This window comes from Pelodiscus sinensis, chromosome 6 (assembly GCF_052426305.1).
Source record: "Pelodiscus sinensis isolate ZL-2025 chromosome 6, ASM5242630v1, whole genome shotgun sequence".
Lineage (NCBI taxonomy): Eukaryota > Metazoa > Chordata > Testudines > Trionychidae > Pelodiscus > Pelodiscus sinensis.
The window spans coordinates 116095179-116111826 of record NC_143057.1 but is presented as its reverse complement, the minus strand read 5'-3'; the positions used below and the strand labels follow the sequence as shown (position 1 = coordinate 116111826).

Genomic DNA, 16648 nt, shown 5'->3' with positions numbered 1-16648 from the left:
AATTATGACCCTATCTTTCAAAGCACTTGCAATCCTTCCCAGCTTGGTATCATCTGCAAACTTTATAAGCATACTTTCTATGCCAATATCTAAATCGTCAATGAGGATACTGAACAGAAACAAATCCCGAAACAGACCACTGTGGAACCCGTTTGTTATCCCCTTCTAGCATAACTATGAGCCATTAATAACTACTCTCTGAGAGCAGTTATCCAATCAGTTATGCACCTTCCTTATAGTAGCTCCATCTAGGTTGTGTTTTCTTAATCTATTCATAAGATGGTCATGTGAGACTGTATCAAATGCTTTACTAAAGTCTAGGTATACCATATCTGCTGCTTCCCCCTTATTCATAAGACTTGTTATCCTATCAAAGAAAGCTGTCAGATTAGTTTGACATGATTTGTTCTTGACAAATCCATGCTGACTGTTATTTATTGCCATATTATCGTGCAGATGTTTGCAGATGAACTCCTTAATTATTTGCTCCATTATCTTTCCTGGCATAGATGTTAAGTGTTTTTGATTTTTAGATAATTCAACATCTCCCGTTGAAGCCAGTGTGGTTTCTTGCCATACTTCCTATCTTTTCTATGCAGTGGAATTGTTTAGTCTTGCACTTTTAATAATGTCCTTGTGATGGATTTTAAGGGTGAGAGCACCACCCTCCTCCCCTGTCTGGGGCGAGGGGAAGGGGTAAGACCCAGCAGACCCACCGTCTAGTCTTTGTTAGGGGTCTAAATTTGTAATGGATTTTAAGGGTACAAGCATCCTCTCCCAACCACGAGAGAGGGGCCCAGCGGACCCGTCTGGTCTTTGTAAATGTTACGGGGTCCCTTGCCTCTTCTCCCTGGCTCCTCCCCGGGGTCCGGGTTCGAGTGACCTGAGATCCTGTGTTCACCGAGGCTCCTCGCCTAGAGTCACATGGGTGAAGGCGGAGTGTGTGTGTGTGTGTGGGCTGGGTAGGGGGACCCAGGCCCGCCCTCTCCACCGGGTCCCAGCCTGGGGCCCTAAGGGTTGGAGAGGTAAATCCCTTCTCCAGCTGACGGGGTTCCATCCTGAAGCTTGTCAGCCCACAGGCACCAGAAACGCTCTGCCCTGGGCTGCTTCCTAACCCCCTCTCTGGCTAAAAGCCCCGCCGGTTGGTCCCAGGGACTTATCCGTCCGCCGTCCTCCTCCTCCGGCTCGGCTGGGTTCCGCCTTGTACAGGCGTTCCCCTGCACGCTTCTCCCCTGAGGGGGGACGGTCCCCCTCTGTTATGCTGGCCCGCGGCTCCTGTCTCCGTAGCCCCCCCTCTGTATCTGCTTTTCGAATGTCCCGGAGCCCCCCCTCTGTCTCTGCTTTTCGAATGTCCCGGACGCGGCTGAGACGCCGCGTTAGCTTGCCCCCTGGGCATCCTCACGCCCTGGGATGTCTGTCGGTGATTACGGGACTCTGCCCTGAGGGCCTTTCGGGGCCACCTGGTGACACGGCGGTCGCTGGAGCGGACTGGCGTTGTTCCACCCTGCCTTCTCCCTGGCCGGGCTCTCAGTATCTCACCGTGCCCAACCCCGGATGCGGCGGGCTGGGAGCTGGGCGTGCCGCTGCTCCTCCCTGCCCTGCTCTGCTCCTCTGCAGGGCGAGCGGGTGAGGTCCCCCCAGGGCAGTGCGGGTCCCAGCGGGCCCGTCACAGTCCTTTTGAAAAACTGCTGTCTTCAATTGTTTTACCTCTTAGTTTTGGGACCTTACCTACCAGCTCTGAGTTACTCAAGTCTGCCTTCTTGAAATACATTTTTATTTTGCTGTTTTCTCATTTACCATTCTTTAGAATCATGAACCCTGTGATCACTGTAATGATCCCTTTCTTGGTCCTTAAGTGGTATGTCTTTGAAGTATGAGAATGTTATAGCAAGTGAGTTCAGTAGAGAAGTATAATGCATTTGTTGCATCAACAAAATATTCATCACTCGTTCGTGCATTTTGGGACCAAGCAAATGAGATTTGGATCAAGTCTTCCCTCTTCAGACTAGGAAAATTGCCTATGAATGGACTCATCTTTCGCCCTGGTGGAGCTAGCCCCACGTAGTCTTATTCTGCACCCAAGTTGAAATGTATGTCTATAATTGTCTACTTTATCTGCTCAAATCATTACTGAAGTCAGGATTTTTTAAGGCAGTGAAGCAAGCTATGTGCTTGTTTGTATGTCACTGCCTAGAATATTTTTTTATTTTACCGCTATTTTCTAGCATTCTCATCTGGGTTCTGACAATAAAATGATTTGTACATACTTTGGGTCCCACAGTTCATACAGGAATAGTCGCCTATATGTGACCTTTTCAAGGTTTTGCTCTTATTATTTATCTTCTCTAATGAATATAGTTCTATTATGAAAATACTGTCACATTCTGTTTTTCTTAAATTGCAGTTATAGTCAAACTTAATTACAGGACTATTACAAGGAAATGGTAAAATCATGCAAGGAAAAAAAGCTTTATGATGCAGAGACAAGGCATCCTGCCACCTGATCAGAACTAGATTGTAATGTAAAATAGATCCATTGTATAAAACTTCTGTACTTACTGTCATTCTTCCCCATGCCTTGAGATTGGTTTAGTAAGTCTGGCAACTTGAGTATCTTGTCATGTCAATCAAGTTATTGAAACTGAAATCTTATTACAAGATGGTTTCTGGCAGTGTTGGTAGGAAAATGATTCTCTAAAAGCAATTAGTTGCTGTGGAAATAATCATGTCACACACAATTATAACATCAGGTTAAGAGAAAAACAGGAAGAGGCAAAGCTTCAGAAACAAAGTTCCTGTTTTCATAAAACTGTCCTTAGTAATAAAAAGTTAGAAACAATAATGAAATTATGACATACAAGCAGAATTTATCTTAAATTTCACAGCTGTTAGATTGGAGTATAACCTCATTGGTCCCTTCCCCTCAGAAGTTTGGCTTCTTTTGCATGCTAATGGGAAGTACTTGGCACTCCTTTGTTAACTCTTAATTGCAGGCAGTTTTATTCTTCCTGTTTTCTCCCTCTGGCTAGTAGCAAGCAGAATTTTATTCTCTATAGTGGCCACCTTCTTTTTAGATTTTATTCCCACTATAACTGGCTCACTGTTAGCTTCACTGGCTCAGGTTATTTAGAATGAAAAGCAGTTGAATCTCTAAGTTCCACTGATTGTTTCTGAGGAATAAGGAAAGAGGATCTCTATTGAAGAAATAATAAAGTTCATTAATCACAATAGGACATATTTGTAAAGGGTCATTCTTCACATCTATGCAGTAAATGGAACCATCTCCATTGTACCTGTCATAATCAAGGTGTCGGGCAGTCAGCCAATAACAATGCAGGTAGGAATTTCAAACCGGAATAGAGGGTTTTTTTCTCTCTCTCTTCTTTGTTTGAGATCAGAGCAATTTCTCCCAGGTGTTGAGAGAGATGGGAGATGCTTCTCTCTCCAACAACGGACTTCTTAAAATGTGTAAGTAGGGAAAAGTTTAGCTAGACCGTCAGGGTTTATTGTTTTCCTTATTGGGGTTTGGAAACCATGTCTGAGCTTGTTAATTTTTTTCTCTTTTGTAACTAAGCCTTACAGCCAGGTGTTTTCCCTGACTATCTGTATCAAATGGTGTCTCTTTCCATCTAGCCAATTTACTATGCTTGCAACTGTAGTTTTGTTTTTATAATAAAAAATTGTTTTTTTTTCTCATTAACTGGTATTGGTTGATTGTTGTGTCTGTAGGACTAAGAGCCTAGTTAGAAGGGCAGAGTCCATTGTTGTCTGTGGATTCCCTCTGTTTTTCCCAACTCCAAGCAAAACGGAGGTTGGGGCAGGGAGGATTGTTTTACCTTAGGGAGGGGATTTCCCAAGTGATCTCTTCACTGATTTTCTTGGAATTACTTGGGTGGTGGCAGCGGGTCCCCCAAAATCTGGGTATTAGGATTTTGTGTGGGGAAGTTGTTGTACCAGAGCCTGTAGAAGCAAGGTTTTGGAGTGCTCTTGCAGGCCCCCAACTCCTGCAATCGTCATGCCAGAGTAGGGAACAGTCTTGATAGCACCATTTTCAGTAACTTCAGACTACTGATAGAGTCCAATATCATTCATTTCAGGAGATGCAGAAGTGTATTGAGAGGGACTATAATGAAGCACAGCACCTTCGTGAAAATATTCCTCCTCATCTGCCCAAAGCAGTCCCAAAGTGGTATGTATTACTCTCCTAGGCAGATGTTCTGGTTCCATTTGCAGTGTAAAAATCTTAGCTCCTAGTATTAGATATTAGCTGCAAATCTTTGGGATTCAGACAAGTACTGTACAGTGTTAGAAATATTCACACATACAAAACAAAAGCTTACCTGCCTAGATAAGGCAGTGATGTTCTTTGGATTTATGGGGCTCTACATAGTACTATTACACTGGTGTCCTTATGCCCAATAGTAGCCCAGGGGAGGGGATGACAGTGATTTTTTTAGAGATGTGATTTTATAATTTTCAGCAACACACGAATATTTTTAAAGCAAATTTTAAACTAAGGTTCTGTTGACTAACATGGTAAATTCAGAAACTGACCTTATAACCCGGGGATTGGCAAAGGCATGTTACATGGCTTCATTATCATTTGAATGGCTTTTTCACCTGTTTGATGTTCTGCTAATAGGTCTGGAAGGCTTTTTCACTTCTAGAATAGTGATAGAGATGTAGCCGTGTTAGTCTGGTGTAGCTGAAACAAAATACAGGACTATTCAGCACTTTAAAGACTAACAAGATGGTTTATTAGATGATAAGCTTTCTTGGGCCAGACCCACTTCCTCAAATCAATTTGTGGAAGAAAATTGGCACGACCATATATACCAAAGTGATACAATTAAAAAAAAAAAGTAAACACATATAAAATTGACAAATCATTAGAACAGAGGATGGGGTGAGGGGGGGAAGTTAGTGTCTGTGAGATCATGATATTAGGGATGATAACTGGGGAAGCTATCTTTGTAATGGGTGAGATAATTAGCATCTTTGTTAAGGCCCATACATAAAGTGTCAAATTTAAGCAGGAATGACAGTTCTGAGGCTTCTCTTTGAAGTCTGGAGTTAAAATCTCTTTGAAGCAGTATGCATGTTTTAAGGTCATTGAGAGAATGGTCAGTCTGGTTAAAATGGCATGCAACAGTTTTCTCTCTGCGAGAGAGCCTGATGTCTGTTTTATGTGCATTGATTCTTTGGCGAAGTGTCTGAGAAGTTTGTCCAATGTACATAGCAGACTGACACTTCAGGCACATGATGGAATAAATTATATTTCTGGATGAACAGGAATATGTGTTCTTGATGTTGTAACTGGCATGGTAAGGTCCAAGTAAATATGTAGACAAAGCTGGCACCGGGGTTTGTTGCAAGGGAAAGTTCCAGGGTTGGTATTAGTGTGGTCTCTCAATGACCTTAAAACAAGTGGTCCCCAACCTTTTGGGGCTGCCGGGCGCCCGGAGCGGGGCCACTCATGCACCAGGCACCCGGGGGCGGGGCCGCACACGTGACCGGAGACGGGGCTGCGCACGCACCGGGGGCGGGGCCACCCATGCGCCTCGTGTGCAGTGCCAGCGCCACCCATGCGCCGCACTCCCAGGGCCGGCGCTGCTCCTGTGCTGTGTGCTCGGGGCGGGGACGCCCATATGCCGCACGCTCGGGTACAGCACAGCCCATGCACTACGCGCCCGGGGGCAGGGTCGCCCATGTACTGTGCGTCTGGGGCTGGTGCCACTCCTATTCCACGTGCCCAGGGGCAAGGACGCTTATACACCATGAGCCCAGGGCCGGCACAGCGCATGTACCGCGCACCCAGGGGCGGGGCCGCCCATGTGCTTTGCGTCCGGGGATGGCGCTGCCCCTGTGCTGTGCACCTGGGGCCAGCACCATGCCTGTGCCGCGCGCCCAAGCGCCATCACTGCCCATACGCTGCATTCCCAGGGCTGGCATAGCCCTTGCACCATGCTCCCGGGGGCGGGGCCACCCATACGCTGCGCACCCAGGGGCCGGCAGCGCCCATGCACCACCTGTCCGGGGGCGGGGCTGGCCCAGATCACTCCGCGGGCGCCATGGTGCCCGCAGACACCGCGCTGGGTACCACTGCCTTAAAACATGCATATTGCTTCAAAGAGATTTTAACCCCAGACTTCAAAGAGAAGCCCCAGAACTGTCATTCATGCTTAAATTTGGGCCAAAGTTGCAAAACAGTCTTTGATTAGATAGCATTTCAACTTTAGTTTAATTTTTTTTTTATGTTTACATGACAACGTTCATTCCACAGAATACCATAGCACTTAGCAAATGATACACAAATCAGTGAAATATAGCCTTCTCCTCATATTGCTGCCTAGAATGTGTAGAACGGAGACAGTCAAGTGGACAACTGGCAAGTAGTACAACCCTGGGGAGAAAGGAAACAGATTTTGCCTAAGGATATTGATCTGTGGAGCTTGGTGGCACAGATTTTTTAAAAAGTGCCATGGGATTTGTAATGTTCATTCAGAGTAGAAAAGACTGGCTGTTTCAAAAGAACTACACATCAGGCTGCATGAGGTTCATTTTATTTGTAGGATAGGATAAACTGATGGAGAGTCAGCCTTACGAAGATTTGAACCTGTGTTTTAAAGGAGTCTGAGGTATTTCAAATCTCATGATGAGACCAATAAGCATAAAATCTGGCTCATGTTTCTGAGCCACAAGCAAAGGATGAAAAGTAAGCTTCTCACATTCTGTGAAATACAGTGGTATATTGAACTTTTAACTGAAACTGATAGCAACCTCTCCAACCTAAAAAATGTAGAGGTATAATGAACAGTCAATTAATATATATATTATTGCAAATTATAGTCATTTTGTCCTGAAAATCAGTGGAAGAAAAGGAATTGTAGATTTATGTGAACAGAAATCTGGTAACTTACTGGTATGTTCATAACTACCAATTATCCACTATTTTTATACTTAACTCTCATTCATTTTACAGCACTGTGGGACTAACTGTGAAATCTGAAGAACAAAGTAAAGTTACTGAACATGCAAAGAAACCCACAAGAGAGCCAAAGTTTATTAAAGAAGCACCCTTAATAACGACACAGGAATTTGAAGATGTTCCAGCGTAAGTAAATGAGCGTTTTCCTAGTTGATGTTAGGTATAAATGGGGGCCAAATTTAGATTTTGGAAAAATTAGCTTTTCATAATCAATGACTGACAGGAATGTTTTATGAAATGTTTATGGTTGCAGTGGAAATGGTGTTCATTCTAATTAGCACAATCCTGAAGTATTTGAGAATCATAAATATGTTGATTAATAATTTTGTTTTTGTGAAATATTCCATCACACTTTAATTAACATTTTATTAAAATAGTGTTTCAATTCATTATAGAAACTATTTGGACTTGTTTAAACAAGCACTTAGTGCATGACAAGCTTGGGATGTAAATCTACAGTGCATTCATAGGCCATGTACTCACTATCCACATGAACCTACTACCATACACTAAGAGTTTCTTAGCGTGCTTTGATCTTTGCTTTGAAATTGAAGTAAGTCAGTGGAATACTACGGGCACTATTGTGCACAGGTCCAGGGTCCACTTGGACAGCTAGCATATGGCGTGGTAGTGCACTGTAGATTTGCAGCACAGCTTGCTGTGCACTAATTGTTTGATTAGACAAGCCCTTAGTTTCTTAAAAATGATGGGATTCAATAAGAAAACTCAGTTAATTTTTGAGTGTCATATTTTTTGGGGTTCAGGTTGCTGGCACTGTGAGTTTTCAGAATCTTCAAGGGGTATCTCTAGACAGTGGTGCTATTTCAGGATACTTCTTGTATCCCAAAATAACATTTTCCATATCTTGGCAGTGTGCCCATTATTTCAAAATAGCTTTCAAAGTAACGGGTGCGCTATTCTGACGTCCCAGTAAATCTTGTTTCATGAGGATTAAGGGATGTTTTGAAATAGCGCTCAATTTTGAAATCTGGAACTATATAGACAGTGCCAAATTTCAAAATAATCTATTTTGAAATACACGCTAAATAAGCTACGCAATTTGCGTAGCTCAAATTGCATAGCTTATTTCAAGCTATGGGTGCAGTGTAGACCCACCCCTGGTGAGCTGCATGCATTGGGGCCACTCACTCCTTACTGATCCTTTATAGATGATTCCAAAAGTTTAAAATGGGGGGTAGCTCCAAATGCCTTTCAGTTTCTTCTAGGCATCAAAGAATAGTGAGTATAGCTCTAACTAGGTATCCTCAACTCTTATGTGATGATTTCTCCTTTAGTTCATTGAAGGCAATTTTTGTTTTATTATTCGATTAATTGACAATCAGCTTTTCTCAAGACAGATAAAAAGGAGATGCCCGTATACCATGAGAGTAATCTGGTGGTGGGAAGGCAGGAAAATCACTTCAAGTTTCAGCTTTCAAGGGAAGCTCTTGAGACCTGATAAAGTGAATCTAACACTGTAAATTCAGATTCTTCTTGGTTTCAGTGGCAATGAAGTCCCTGTATCTGTCCTGATTGAGTAGGTTTGTGCCAGAGAGGCACTTCTTGACTTCAGAGACCCACTGGCGAAAGTGGTCCTAGCTACCAGGTCTATTTGGATTGATCCAAGTCCAATATTGTGGCCCAAGCACCAAGGACTCTGGAGAACTGCTTGCCAGAAGTGGTTCTGTGTTCACTCTGGTATGCATGGAGGTCTCTAGATCCATCTGGGTCAGCTGAATTTGATAGCAAGGATCCAGCACTATCATCTTTAGACACCCAACTTGGCTCTGTGACCACCATATGTAGATGAAAATTCCTGGATCTACCAGTTCAATCAAGACTAGTGCCTGAGTGCCATATCAGCCAAAATGGCTGGGAGGTCTTTAGATCCATCTGACTTGACCAAGTCCAGTGCTGAGAACTTGGCATCATTTACTCTACTTAATATAAGCATCTCAGTGGTTTCTGGATTCCTGTATCACAGTCCTATAACTTTTCAGAACCACCTGCTAAAGTGGTTCTGTGGTGTTGGTATAAATGACACAAAATGTCCTTGGTAAATCATTTTAAAATAATGATTACGAAAATGATTTTTTTCAATTTAAAAGCTACATAAAAAGTTTTGTAGAAAAGGGTCCATTTCAAACTGCAAAACAGACAACTTTGAATTAAAAGCTGGTTCCCCCCAGCACCATCTCCATGGGAGGCAGGGGGTAGCAGAGATCAGGTGCAAGCCAGGAATCAGCGGGGATCAGGTGCAAGCCTGCCAGCTCCTAATACATTTAAAAATCAGAAGTGCAGCAGGGGGCGGGATTCAGCGCAAGCTGGGCCAGCTGATTCTCAGTTCATGCTAGGTACCCCCCACTGCGCTTCAGCCTAGGTCACAAGGCTCTCTTCCAAGGATTGCAAAGCTTCCCTGAGACCACATGATTTTGCTAAAGCATATTTCAAAAAGACACAACTTTTCCTGTCATAGAGGGATTCTGCTGGGGAACTGCAGTGTTATTTTCACATCCGAGGTCTGAAATGGAGCCCAGTCCACATACTGAACAATTTGTGGAAACCTTTTTCCACTCATCTACATCTGTCCTGAACTTGGAACCATTGTTCTGTTAAATGCAAGAAAGGACTGCTTGTTTTTACAGTTACAGACTAACACAACTAACATGGCTACCCCTGTGAGACTTTTTATTCATGGAGTGTTATTGCTGATATTTCCCCCTATTCACTAACTATACAATAGCACCCTCTGGTGTTCCGAAGGCTGACTGCTGTTTTTCTTCATCTTCAGATATTAATTTGATTGCCATGTGGTTTCTGTAGTTTCTTATGGTGCTTTGTTCTCTTGTTTCTGATTTTTGGTCTTGGTAATGAGATACTTGATTACTTGAAATGTGACCTGAGCATAGGACTGGACTCAGCATCTCCTAAGCATGCACGTGCACGCACACACGCCCGAGACAAAAAAACTAAAGGTAATGAGTATGCTGAGAGGAAAAACACTGTGTTTATTTCCTTCTCTCCCTTCCCCACTAGGTTGAAATTTCAGGTTTTGAATTATTAAGCAGTAGCTTTTTCTAAACATTATTTTTTAAAAAGGCACAGATTCAATAGTTCTTCGAGTGCTTGCTCATGTCCCTTCAACTTAGTTGTGTGTGCACTGTTACCAGAAGTTTTTTCTCTCTGCAGTATCCATTAGGGATGTTAAGGATTAGTCGACTATCTGATAAGCAAATGCTTATTGAATAGTCAGTCAACTAGTCAATTTCTCCCTCTTGTTGCCTCTATCAGATAGAGGCAGAAAAGTGGGGGGGAAAGAGGTACTTCAAAGCGGCAGGGGTACTTCAAAGACTCCCAAGCTGACAGTGGGTTCCATGTGGCAGTTACTCAGAACCCGGGGTCAGCTGGGGACACCCCAGCTGATCCTAGGTTCTGCGGAAACGCTGCACTGGAGCCTGGGATCAGCTGGGGAGTCCCCAGCTGATCCTGGGCTCCATATGTGGCAGCGCTGCTCAGCTGATCCCCGGCTTAGCTGTGCGACGCTGCCCCTTTGAACACCGCCTTAGCATTTCAAATTGGCAGCATAGCATGGAGCCCAGGGTCAGTGGGGGACTCTGAGTCCCCCACTGACCCTGGGTTCCATGCTGCACTGCCACTTTGAAATGCATAAGAGCCCCCACTGGGGACTCTTGTGAATTTCAAAACTGGCACGCCATGTGCAGCTCGGAGTCAGCGGGACTTCCTATTGGCCCCGGGCTGCACACAGAGTTCCGCATTCCTCCTTTGAAATGTACAAGAGCCCCAGCAGGGCCTCTTGTACGTTTCAAGGAGGAATGCAGAAGTGCCTATTGACTAGTCAAGTAGTCAATGGAAATTCCATCAACCTACTCGACTAATCAATTAGCCATTACTTAACATCCTTAGTATCCATAGGAGATAGGCTCTGGTGCTTTCTGGAGTGGTGTGTGCATACTGTGGTATATAGAGCCCTGCCAAACCCCCATCTCTACCATTCCTTCTTGTCACTAGTGATGGTGCTTAGAACTATGCTGTTGCTTCTTGTTGCACTTGTTCTTTTAGTTTGTAGTTAATTTCCCCAGTGTTATAAATCCCCATAGTACTTAGATTTGTTAGGTCCTCTGGTGGGACTTTGGCTTTGGTGGGACTTTGCCTTGGGGCAGGGAATGTCCTGGTCCCCAGGAGGCCAGTGCCCATTAGCAATCCACATAATAATAGTTTACGGTGCTTGGGCAAAAAACACATGGCTAATTAATGTGGAATTTGCAAGTTCTTCAGGGCAAAGAGGGAGAGAGATGTTCTGCTCAAAGCCCTCCTTATGGAGTCTGCCCTCGCGCTGATGCTGGAGAAGTGTTCCGATTTGGCGGTGCACAGCGCCCCACCAATGCCATCTACCAATGACACCTGTCTCCTTCTGTGGCTCCAATGAAGAAGCCTAAGAAGATGGGGAGAGAAAGATCTCCTATTTCCCAAAAGGGAAAGGACAAACCTATGATAGACCAAGGCCCTGTACCAGGCAGTTCTTTATTTGAGCTGGGCTTGAGAGCCCGAGCGCAAGCCAAGCAGAGCAGCCCAGCTTACCCCACACCAGACAGTGGTGAGTGTTCTCGTCAGCTTCATGTGCTTTCCACATGGGAGGCCCTGCAAGCAGCATAGGACATATGTCCCTATTGATACTATCCACACTGGTCTCTGTAGATTCCCCGTCCCGGGATAAACCCACTCTTCGATCACTATGATCCCTGCCAAGGCAGCATTCCACATCAACCTTACGCCAATGATCGACCCCCTCATAGCAGGTGCACTTCTCAGGACAGGCAGAAGTTCTTCAGCCTGGTGGAGTCCCTGGACCTGGGAACAGGGCGGAGAAGCTCTAAGTGAGATTTTCTGGTTTCTGAATGCAGACCTTGTGAGGCATATCCTCCGGCAAGAGTACCAGAATCAACGTAGAGATTTTCTGTGACCCTGCTAACTGTCACGGGACAAATCAAGTGGACACTAGTACTGTTTCCTGGACCAGTGTCAATTTCCCAAATTGACTAAGCTGCTCTGAGAGTCTCCGGCACCAAGCCTCCCACTCCTCCCAGTCTTGTTTGCTGTCTTGACACCAGTCGTTGATTAGTCAGCATCAACTATGTATTCAGAATGATTGTGTCTAAATTAGCTATTATCTCTGAAGAGAGAGATCATGGAGTCATTGTGGATAGTTTTCTGAAAACATCCACACAATGTGCAGCGGCAGTCAAAAATGCAAATGGAATGTTGGCAACCATTAAGAAAGGGATACATAATAAGACAGAAAATATCCTGTTGCCTCTTTAGAAATCCGTGGTACAGATGCATCTTCAATACAGCGTGCAGATGTTGTCACCTCATCTACAAAAAAAAAAAATATTGGAATTGGAAAAGGTTCAGAAAGGCAAGAAACATGATTGGGGCACAGAATGGCTGCTTTATAAAGAGATTAATAATACTGGGACTTTTCAGCTTGGAATGAAGTTAGAGGTCTGTAAAATCATGACTGATGTGGAAAAAGTAAGTAATGCAATATTATTTACTCCTTCACTAAATGAAATTAATAGGCAGCAAATTTAAAACCATCAAAAACAAATATTTCTTCACACAATGCACCGTCAACCTGTGGATCTCCTTTCCAGAGGATATTGTGAAGGCCAGTACTATAACAGGGTTCAAAAAAGGCTAACTAAATTAATGGAGAATAGATTCTGTGGGCTAGGAACAGCTGATGGATCAAGCAGAGACTTTTCATCTCACCACAAGTGGACACTCCTCCTGGAGGTGGCTTCTGCTATCTTCTGGAAGTAAGAAACTGCCCAAGTGGATCTGTTTGCCACCAGACTGAACAGGAATTGTTGTAAGTTCTGTTCCAAGAGGGGCTTGGGCAAAGATTCCTCTTCCAATACTTTCCTCCTGCCCTGAACGAGGGCCTTCTGTGTGCATTCTTGCCAGTCCCTCTCATCCACAAGGCCCTGCTCAAGATCAAAAAAGATGAAGCTCAGGTCATCCTGATTGCCCTAGCATTCCCCAACCCCTTGCCTCCTCCATGGACCTTGCCTTATAGTCCAGACCTGCTATTTCAGGGTTACAAGCTGCTGTTACACTGTGAGCTCCTGTTGCTTTGTCTCACAGCATGGGTGCTGCATGATTTAAGATGGAGGAGCGGTCCTGCTCGGAAGGGAAGTGAAAAGTCCTTCTCAAAAGTCAGAAGCCCTCGACCCAGACATAGCAACAAAGAGCACAAGGCCAGTTGTGGAAGGTAGCTTTCCTGGTGGTGGTAACTTCGTCATGGTAGGTCTCAGAGTTGTGTGCCTTAATGTCAGAACTGACTCATATAGTCTTCCATAAGCATCAAGTACAGCATTGACCCCTCCCAGCCTTCCAGCCCAAAGTGAGCCAGGATATCTTCCTATTGGTCTTCTGTTGTAAGCCTCAAAAGACCAGAAAGACAAGTGCTTACATGCCCTCGGTGTGAGGAGGACCCTGGTGTTTTATTTGGACTGGACACAGCCTTTTGCAAGTCATCCCAGTTCTTCATCTCGTTGGCTGACATGACGAGGTGCCTCCTGGTGTTCAAGCAGAGGATTTTGACCTGGATAATCTCTTAACATATGGACTTGTTATGAACTGGCAGGGGTCCCATTGTCACCGACATGAGGGTATGCTCAAGCAGAGCTCAGGCATCTTTGGCGGCCGCCTGACTTACATTCCAAGCCAGGACATCTGTAAGGGTGCTGCATGGTCATCAGCACATGTTCACAGCCCACTATACTGTCACTCAGTAGGCCTGGGAAGGTGCTGAGTTTGGCAGAGCTGTTTTGTCATCTGCATGTCCATAAACTCCTACCTGCCTTCAGGGGACATAAACATATTTGAAGAAGAAAAAATTACTTTTTTCTCTAACTGGTGTTCTTTGAGATGTGTTGCTCATGTCCATTCAACATTTCACTCGGCTTCCCCACTGTCAGAGTTTCTGGCAAGAAGGAACTGAAAATGTGATGAGGGCTAATATTGCTGTATAACTGTGGCTTGTGTATGCTACTTCACATGACACTAGAGCCAATCCCCTGCCGGTACTGTGGAGAGAGAAAACTTCTGGCACCAGTGCACATAGTGAGTACACACAGCTAAATTGAATGGACATGAGCAACATATCTTGAATACCAATTTTGGAAACAGGTGACTGTCTTTTCTTCTTCAAGTGCTTGCTCATATTATCCACTCTATAAAATGGGGATAATAAATCTTCACCTCATTGGATTAGATGAAGATGATTGTAAACTGTTTTGAAAATAGAAAGAGCAGAATAAATGCACCATTGGTCAGGGCAGAGAGTGTTTGTGCACGTATCTAAAGTACTGTATGCAGTACAATATAAATGTTTGATATTAATAGAAATGTTTCTATTTTTATCAATTACAGTTTTCAGTTGTACAAAATTATGGGTTTTAAGAAATGTTTTGTTTTTAATTTTCAGATTTGTGAAAAATTATGGGGGTCAGATAATTATTTAATGATTGTAAACATAGATTCAAAAAGTTAAAACTTATAATAGTGGTCTCCAACCTTGTAAAGCACAAGATCACTTTTCAAATGTAAGTGCAATCCAGGATCTATCGCAAACCCAGATACCCTTGCCCCTGCCTCCTTCATGCCTCTTCTCCCAGGCCCCGCTCCTGCTCACTTAATCCTCTGTCCTCCTTTCTCTCTCCCTTTTACCAGGGAGGGGAAGGAGGGTTGGGACACAGACTCTGGTCTTGAGCTAAGGGATTTGGAGTGATAGCAGGGCTCTGAGCTGAGCCTGGGGCAGGGAGTTGGGGTGCAGGATGGGGTTGAGGGTATAGTCTCTGTAAGGGAGTTTGGGCTCAGGGTTGGGGTAGGGGCTTGGGTCTTAGGAGGGGGTTCATGACTGGGGCAGGGGTTTGGAGCTGGCTCCAGCTGGGCATTGCTTACCTCTGGTTAGTGGTGCAGTGGGGCTAAGGCAAACTCATCCTTTCCCTGGCCCTGCATCACTCCCAAAGCAGCCAGCAAACTCTCTCCAAGCCCTGTTGTGCACCCCCCCATTTTGTGGAGATAGAATACAGGGCACCCTGACATCAATGCCCCCCCTTCCCTGCTTTGCATAGCAAGCAGGAGGCTCTGAACATGGGGCAGCTCCAAGGCAAAGTGTGCAGCAGAGGGGAGAGGCGTCGCTGAAGTGCCAGCATGTGATAGCCTCTTGGCCAAATCTGTCAAAGGCTCCAAAAATCTACCAGTAGATCCTGATCTACTGGTTGGTGATCACTGGCTTATAAAAGTTAAAACACAGATTTTCAACATCATGTCAAAATATATAAATATCTTTAAATCAAATTAAATTAAATAAGTTCTCAAGCAGCATTTTTCTCTTTTTGCCTATCTGTAAATTTTTATTATTATTAATGGAAATATTTTTAGGATAGTTTGTATGGTGAAACTGATGTTTACCAATTAAAATCTAACCTTTCCAAGGCTATTTATATAGCACAATGGATGTGCGGCAGTTCATGAGCGGTGATTTGGATCACTGTGAACAGTTCCTATTAATACAAAAACATTCTCTGTTCAATACGTTTACAATGTGAAGCTGCCGAAACCACCAAACTCACTATTTCATTTGGTAACTAATGATTTGGACTGGCATCTCAGATGAGAGCTATACACACTGAGCATTTCCCTACCCACATAACTTAAAAGCACATGATCACCATTGAATTGGAAGTTCCTGGTTTGTCTTAGCACTTTGAAATATCAGCATGCATATCAGGCTTTCCTGTGTCAAGCCCTATTGTGATCAAAAAGTACTTCAAAGGGTCATAGACCAAATTAAATGTCTCAGACAAATTTAAGCAGAATTTAGGTTAAGTCTGTGCATGTGGTGGTTGTAAGAACTTATAGAAGCTAATCTATTCTGCAACTTTATAGAGTTTTAATTATGATGTCTTGATCAAATAATAGTAGATATAAAAGTGATTCAGGGTTCAAAGTCACATCACATCTTTCACTTACAGTAAAGTTTCCACCATCTCTATTGAAAATTAGTGATCTGGAAAGAATAAAATGGTGTTACTTCTAAGCGGGACAGAGACATCCATATGCCATCCGGATCAGGAATCTTGATAAGTGTACTGCTTACCTGGAGCTAGAATTTAGGATGTGTACTACCAAAAATAACCTTGATTGGATCACTGCAGATTATGTAGAACTGGGAAGAAGGATCAAAGAGTTTGAGGCACAAGTGGTGTTCTCATCCATCCTCCCTGTTGAAGGAAAAGGACCAGGTAGGGATCAACCAACTTTGGAAGTACATGCGTGGTTGTGCAGGTGGTGTCAGAGAGAAGGCTTTCGTTTCTTTGACCATGGGATGCTGTTTCAGACACAAGGATTGTTAGGAAGAGATGGGATACACCTAATAAAGAGAGGGAAGAGCTATGATTTGATTTGAATAACGGAAACTTGGTGGGATGACTAACATGATTGGAGCACTGTCATAGAAAGGTATAAACTGTTCGAGAAGAACAGGCATGGGAGAAGAGGAGGAGGAGTTGCACTGTATTAAGAAAGCAGTATGATTGCTCAAAGCTCCAGTATATAGAGGGAGAAAAG

The 16648-nt window shown here is 44.0% G+C and overlaps 1 protein-coding gene across 9 annotated transcripts in view; it reads left to right on the top strand.

Moving 5' to 3' along the window:
- The window catches only part of SKA1 (spindle and kinetochore associated complex subunit 1), a 42770-nt gene that overhangs the window by 13127 nt on the left and 12995 nt on the right, over positions 1-16648 (top strand). For all 9 annotated transcript variants that reach the window (XM_075932678.2, XM_075932676.2, XM_075932672.2 and 6 more), the window contains 2 exons: positions 4098-4189; positions 6983-7114. In XM_075932678.2, the coding sequence (XP_075788793.1) occupies positions 4098-4189; positions 6983-7114 (224 nt within the window). The remainder of the gene's footprint in view (positions 1-4097; positions 4190-6982; positions 7115-16648) is intronic.